This window comes from Odontomachus brunneus, unplaced genomic scaffold (assembly GCF_010583005.1).
Source record: "Odontomachus brunneus isolate Ranch 3 - 2012 unplaced genomic scaffold, Obru_v1 Obru_scaffold_126, whole genome shotgun sequence".
Taxonomy (NCBI): domain Eukaryota; kingdom Metazoa; phylum Arthropoda; class Insecta; order Hymenoptera; family Formicidae; genus Odontomachus; species Odontomachus brunneus.
The window spans coordinates 1,036,970-1,043,921 of NW_022639576.1; the positions used below are offsets into that span (position 1 = coordinate 1,036,970).

A 6,952-nucleotide genomic window follows, 5' to 3' on the forward strand; every position below is an offset into this window, starting at 1 on the left:
ATATATATATATATATATATATATATATATATATATATATATATATATATATATATATATATATATATATATATATACATCCTATTAATAATCGTCGCGTGGCACACATACATACGTACACACAAGCACACGTGTTAGACGACGTTCCATGTATATACGTACGCATCTTTCGCCCTCCTCTCCCCCCACATCGTCCGACAACGGAAGACTCGCGCTTTTGTAGTGTCCGTTTGTAACGTGTTTGTCGCGAACAGAGGCATCGGAGTGTATCCTTTTCGACATGTCAAAATCCAGTGGTTCCCGACCGAGAATATCTCTCCGTTGTCATCGCGACTCTCTCACGTTATCATTCCTTTCGTTATTAATTTCCCTTCTTTTCTGATATACACACGGTATATCCATCTCCGTGTCTTGTCGTTCTTTACTTCTCTCTGTATATCTGTCTTTCCTCTTGTTTCTTTCTGCTCCTGGTTACATTTTTCTCGTTTCTCCATCTTCTTTGTCTCTTCAAATGTTAATAGGTTCATTGACGCATTGAGATCGATATCATGACCATCAAGCGCTTTTCTATTGTAAAAAGAATATACTCGCTGCACAATGTGTAGACTTAAGGCAACTATATCCTCGCAAATACTCTTTCTCGCGACGCTAAGAGCACAAAGGATCGTACCGGCTTTAGGATAAAAGTACGTTTAATACTCGATACGCACGGGGATCACTGGTAATCTCCACGCGAACGGCCCCCGCTCCACTCCCCCGTGTTTCCTATGTGACTCGACTCGTACTGATCCCATGCGGAAACACGACCTCGCCCACGACCAATGTAGCGCGAGAAGCGACGCAGGTGGACGCGCGCGTCGCATCTGTCTGTCTTTCCAATGTCCTCTCTTTCCCTGGGTTCGTGCTGATTAGTGATACGATAGATTCATCGCAAGCGCGCTGAGTCCGCGCCCACGCACACACATAGACACGCTCGAACACACACATTCCTCAGACATGATGTCGCCCTTATATTTACATTAAGTGTGATAAAACGCGAATCTGACGAAGGGAGGAAGAAGAAGAAGGAGAAGAAGAAGAGAGCGGCAATTAGCGATCACTAATTGCGCTCGGTGACGACGATGTCGGCGATGACGGTGGCGATCGCGTCTCATGAGGCCGACGTGGACGATATCGCGACGACGCGCGTACACACATATCCTTCAAGTCCAGAACGGTTACACTGGGAGAAGGCGATTATTATAACGATGTGCAGGGGGATTCGTGAAGTTTCATGGGGTGATTCTGAGAGAAAAACCACTTTGCGAGGAAAGAAAACAAGAAATAGCTTCCAAAAGTTACGCGCGGAGGACGAGCCTTCGCTCTGTCTCTCTCTCTCTCATTGAAATAAAGATATTATTATCATCATGTCTATATTACTATACTATACTACGGCTATTGTTACTTATACTACTATCATTATTATCGTCATCGTTGCTGTTGCTGTTATTGTTACTGAGATTGTTGCTGCTGTTGCTACTGCTGTTGTCGTCGCCGCGTCAGTCGCGCGCGTTCTCCGACGCGAAACGCCGCCGTCGATATCGTCGCCGTTGTCATCATTTCCATTGTCATTATCATCGTCATTATCATCGTCGTCGTCGTCATCGTCATCATTATCATCATCATCATCTTCATCTTCATCTTCATCATCATTATCATCATCATCATCATCATCGTCATCATCATCTTCTCGTCGTCGTCATAGCTGTGGCCGTCGTCGTTGTCGACATCGATGTCGGCGCCGCCGATACGCTAATTATACAATAAGATACGACTATTGCCTACTCAATGTACAATATGTAGTATTTACCTGTTGTTACCATCAAACCGTCATCAAAGATATATAAAATATTGTAATTGTAACATATCGAGCTTCGTATCACTAAGCCCTCTCCTTAAACTTGCCGTATATATACATATAATATATTCTCCCGTTTGTGTATCTCGGTTGAAGGAAATTTAACGTTTAGTGTCGACGATCCAACGCTCCTCGAGCAATAGGATTTTTTACCGTTCGCGATACATTCTAAGCATTTGTTTCCTCTCTTTCCGTGTGCTAGAGTTTATAAACCAGACGATGGAACGGAAGAAAACGATATTCGATACGACGTATAAAAAGACCCGCGAGATAAATTTAAGATATGTAATTAACAACTACACAGAGCATAAAAATAGGACTTTGGTTTAATCTTTGTAATTAATTTTTTTGTAATTTCGATGAAAAGCGATATAGTATATATATATAAAAAATAAATTATCACTCGATGTGTATGTTATATTGTTCATTTAGTTTGGAGGAAATACGCCGCGCGGCTGTTCAAACGCATCCTATTCACATGTCATTGTTGTACGATTGCTCTTTCATTGATCCTTGCCTGACATTAATTATTTTGTGTTTTTAAATTTTATTCACACAAGAGCTAGACGTTTATTTTGCATGAAAAACAATTATATATTTTCTCTTTTTACTGATGAAAGAAAAATCGAAATACCGTGCGAGAAATACTCTGTCAGCGGTACAAAGTAATTTCAGAAGCTTATAGGGATTTATTATTTTCCGACGTTATTATATTTACGTGATATTTGGTTGAATTAATGAAGAATCATTAACGATTAATGAATATTTCTAGCATTTGAATTTTAAATTGCTCGATATTTTGCGCTGTGCACGTCGGTAAGCGAATTTATGGGTTTTGAATATTTATTGAACTGATTACAGTAATCTACATTGACGACGAAATTTTATCTGACCTAACCTAATCTAACTTAGCGTATCATAACCTATCGGATAGAATGTTATTAACGTAGAGCAGCTGAGCTACGTTTATTTGTTCGTGAATTTTGTCGTAATTATCCCTGAATAATTTAAATAATTGAGATATATATTACTTGTTTTTTTCTTAGATTTATTTAACTATTACATCATAAGATCAAGGCTTAACGGTTTTACATCTTGAGCCTAAAAATGTTGCAAATATGCAGAAACGCTGGACGAATGTTATTTTCGTGTAAGTCTCTGAAAATTATGTATTTAACGAATGACATTACATTGAAGCACAAAAAATTACATTGAAATTGTGAGTTCTAATTGGAACTTTGCGTGTGTATCGAAATATTTACATCACAATTTTTGCAGCATTGAAGTCGACATCAGTTACACAAACAGCCGGTTTAAAAGTATTTCCTCCTCCAAAAGAAATTGGCGGTATGTTTGCTGAGTGACATATAATGACTACTGAATGTGAGAAATTTTCTAACATGAAACTTCTGTTTCCAGAAATCGAGTATCCTGAGCGACGCAAGTTGAGAGTAATAGAGAAAGTTCCACAATTTCCACCAGGATTACGTGCCCCTACGATGCAAAAGCGCTTGAGATACATGCGTGGACCAGAGAATGTGCATAATTTTCTCATGTACAGACAGTATGGTATCATGGTAAGTCTTTGATATTATTCTCTGAGTAACAGAGAACTATTGTTATTGTTAGATATATATTGGATTTTTTAATTATTTTTTTCTATCATAGGCTACTATAGGAGGCAGATTGAAACATAATCATTTCGAGATGATACGTATGAAGCTGCTTAGAAACCTTGATCAAGATAGAATGTTTGCCATTTGGCGGGTGGATGCACCATGGCAGCCAGTTACAAAGAAGGTTTGAAAAATTAATTCTTAGAACATATAAAAAATAAAACAATTTCTAACATACTATGCCACACAGGGGACAGGACATCGTATGGGTGGTGGTAAAGGCTCTATCGATCATTATGTCACTCCGATTAAAGCAGGTCGTATCATTATAGAAGTTGGTGGCACTTGCGAATATTTTGAGGTATGTCAATAACATACTACGTTTTAATATTATTTTCAAAGTATCTTGCTTTTCATATTGATATTATATAATCCTCAAAGATATTAATGAAACTTTGTAATGCACACTGTCTTATCTTTTTCTGATAATGATCACTGAAATATGAATAAGCACGAATATATTGTCTCAAAATTCGTATTTAGGTAAAAAGGGTGTTAGAGCGAATAGCATCTATACTGCCATTTAAAGCTATGGCTGTTAGTCAAGAGATACTGGATCAGAAGGAAGCCAAGGAAAATTGGTTAGAAGAAAATAATGACCATCTTTGGACTTGGAAGTACATGGTAAAAAACAATATGATTGGTTGTCATAAATGGATTTCGCCATCTGATAAAAAATGGTTCAACAAGCATTTGTAAATAAATAATTTTAACATAAAGGAAGTGTTTTTGTTATATTTGTTTGTGTGTGTATTTCCTGTTTTAAGTATTATATTTTAAAAATATCGAAAATGGTTTATTATAAATATTGACTCAGAATGCTTTTCAGCTACGTATATTGTTACACAAAATCAGTTTATTGGTTGCATATTATCTTACAAGATATTTTAGATAATATGTGACTAATAAACTAATTTTGTGTAACAGTGTAACGTAACTAGAAAGCATCCAATGTGTTCCAATATTCACTGCAATATTAAAGATTTATAATATATGTGACACGAACTAAATTTTCCATACTAAGCAATGAATATATCGGAACGCAGCCTGTGTAGATAAAAATTTTAAATGGTTATTTTAAGGGCGCTTTGACAAAAAAGCAGAAACCAATCAGAACTCATGCTGGTAGAAAAACAAAAATTATAGCGTGTTTGACTGGCTCTGGGTTAGGGCCGTGGCACACAAAAGAACTTAAGCAGTAAGCATATTGACCAATCACAGTCGTTGATTCTTGGACCGTAAGAAGAATCAACGATTGTGATTGGTCAATTTGTTTACTGCTTACGTTTTACTGTTTAAGTTTTTCTATATGCCACCAACTTAACCCACTCTGGGTTAGGGTTCGATTCTGAATCGATTTTTTAGGAAATCGATTTTTTCCTCACAAAAATCGATTTTATTTAATCGATTCTTTTTTACGCGATTTTGGCGTGTATCGATTATTTTAATAGGAAATAGATTCTCGATTTTTAGGGTCAGAGGTGCGCATATATATAATACTACTATATAGCTACATAGAATTTTCCTATAAGCGAGAATGAGACCAACACAGAAGGATAGAAGATGAACGGTTATTGGCTCAATAGTATTTTTTGTTACGACATTTTTTGATGCAATAAGATGCTGGCATTTTTTATTTTACGACAGTAATTTAATGGCCACGCTGACTCACATTGTACGTTGTAAGTACTCATACAAATGGCTGCGTTCAGCAGAGAAATCTGCTTTACACTGTTGTAAAATTCGTGAATCTGATTGGTACATGTTCTTGAATTTAACCAAAATTAAGAGCAAACTCCAATCAGATTCACAAATTTTACAACAGTTGTAAAGCAGCTTTCTTTGCTGAACGCAGCCAATGACACGTCATATACACAGAGCCGTCGCCATTTTTTCGCATACAACCGGAAACCTTACGCGACGCATGTTTGAAGCCCTTGTTAGCAATTTAGTTTAGTATAGACATCTGTATATTTAGTGCACGATATAAACCAGGCCAGTGCTTGTTTCGGGTTATGGCTCTCGCAGACCAGCGCGTTTGCGACGCAACACGCGAATGTGATGCGCGATATCCAATGAGCGTACAGCTTTTCCGGAATACCAATACGTTCATTGGATATCGCTCGTCGCATATCGTGTGTCGCGTCGCGCATCGCACTGGTTTGCGAGAGCCATTAGGCGACAGTTTCCCGAAAAATGGGGAGGATAATGTTGGTATCAAGGAAAATCTCTATACGATATAATTTAAAGATCTATGCTTTGTAACTGCACTGCTGATCTAATGCAAAAGGTTAGAGTGAGAAAACGTATACTTGCCTCACTTCAATTTATTGCACCAGTTCAGCAGTGCAGTTACAAAGAACAAATCTTTAAATTATATCGTGTAGAGATTTTCCTTGATATCAACATTATCCCCTTCACTTTTTGGGAAACTGTCGTCTAACCCTTGTTTCGTGCTGGATGATTAGTGATACGCTAGATATTCTAATTCGATGCATTTTTAATATGTTACTAAATCCAGCAAGAAAAGAAGCACCGTGTGCTGTTAACTTTATCTTCGGAAAAGCAAGACTATCGCCGCATTCCTCAATTAAAACGCGCGCATTTTCTACAGTATGTATGACATGAACTATAGATAAATATACATATATGCGTATTACGAAACGCAACCAATGATTGACCATCAAGTTACCACGTTGCCCGCGTCATGGTCTGTTTTCTATTGCTGAACTAGTAAGGGCTATCGCACACAAATTGACATAACTGCATATGCATAGCATAAGATCGTATGGACCAATGAGCATCGAATATTAAGCATCGAAACCAATATGGCGACTTAATACTCGATGCTCATTGGTACATACGGTCTTATGCTATGCATATGCAGTTATGTCAATTTGTGTGCGATAGCTCTTATGATTGACTAGTAGAGACTTATGACGTCAATAATCGCTCTCGGAGCGATTAACCCAGGGCCAGTCGAACACGCTATACGTCATAAGTGACGTTGCCGGAAACACAGTCTGGCGGTATATTTTAAACATCTTAGAAGAATATATAGCAAAGGAATATTAATTTTAAAAGAATAATAGAAAAATTGTATTTATATTTTGCTCATATTGGTGAGGGAAATAAAATTAGTCACTTGTAATAATTTTCTCTTCAATACGTTTACGCACCTTTGTTTATTCGATTAATTGACAATATTATGTCATAACATTTATTTTGATTCCATAGTATCGATAATTGCATTTGGTTCACTTTCATTCCGTCACATCTTGTCGGAAAATGGTGTTTGGGAACTAACCCGAAAGGGCTCTAGGAACTAGTACTGAGAGAGAGAGAGAGAGAGAGAGAGAGAGAGAGAGAGAGAGAGAGA

General features: G+C 37.4%; 1 protein-coding gene and 1 long non-coding RNA gene across 4 annotated transcripts in view; one reads left to right on the forward strand and one right to left on the reverse strand.

The window, feature by feature from the left end:
- Positions 1-1,738, reverse strand: part of LOC116849816 — a 4,243-nt gene extending 2,505 nt beyond the window's left edge. Inside the window, exon 1 of the long non-coding RNA XR_004379206.1 lies at positions 163-1,738. This is a non-coding gene — a long non-coding RNA (uncharacterized LOC116849816). The remainder of the gene's footprint in view (positions 1-162) is intronic.
- The window catches only part of LOC116849811 (39S ribosomal protein L16, mitochondrial), a 6,348-nt gene extending 2,040 nt beyond the window's left edge, over positions 1-4,308 (forward strand). For 2 of the 3 annotated variants that reach the window (XM_032827368.1, XM_032827367.1), the window contains exons 2-7: positions 2,944-3,047; positions 3,176-3,244; positions 3,317-3,474; positions 3,566-3,697; positions 3,764-3,874; positions 4,057-4,308. In XM_032827368.1, the coding sequence (XP_032683259.1) occupies positions 3,005-3,047; positions 3,176-3,244; positions 3,317-3,474; positions 3,566-3,697; positions 3,764-3,874; positions 4,057-4,272 (729 nt within the window). In that variant the 5' untranslated portion in view covers positions 2,944-3,004 and the 3' untranslated portion in view covers positions 4,273-4,308. Of the gene's footprint in view, positions 1-2,835; positions 2,870-2,943; positions 3,048-3,175; positions 3,245-3,316; positions 3,475-3,565; positions 3,698-3,763; positions 3,875-4,056 lie in introns of those variants that run through there. The other variant, XM_032827369.1, reaches the window with a different exon arrangement.
- The last annotated feature ends 2,644 nt before the right edge of the window (positions 4,309-6,952 follow it).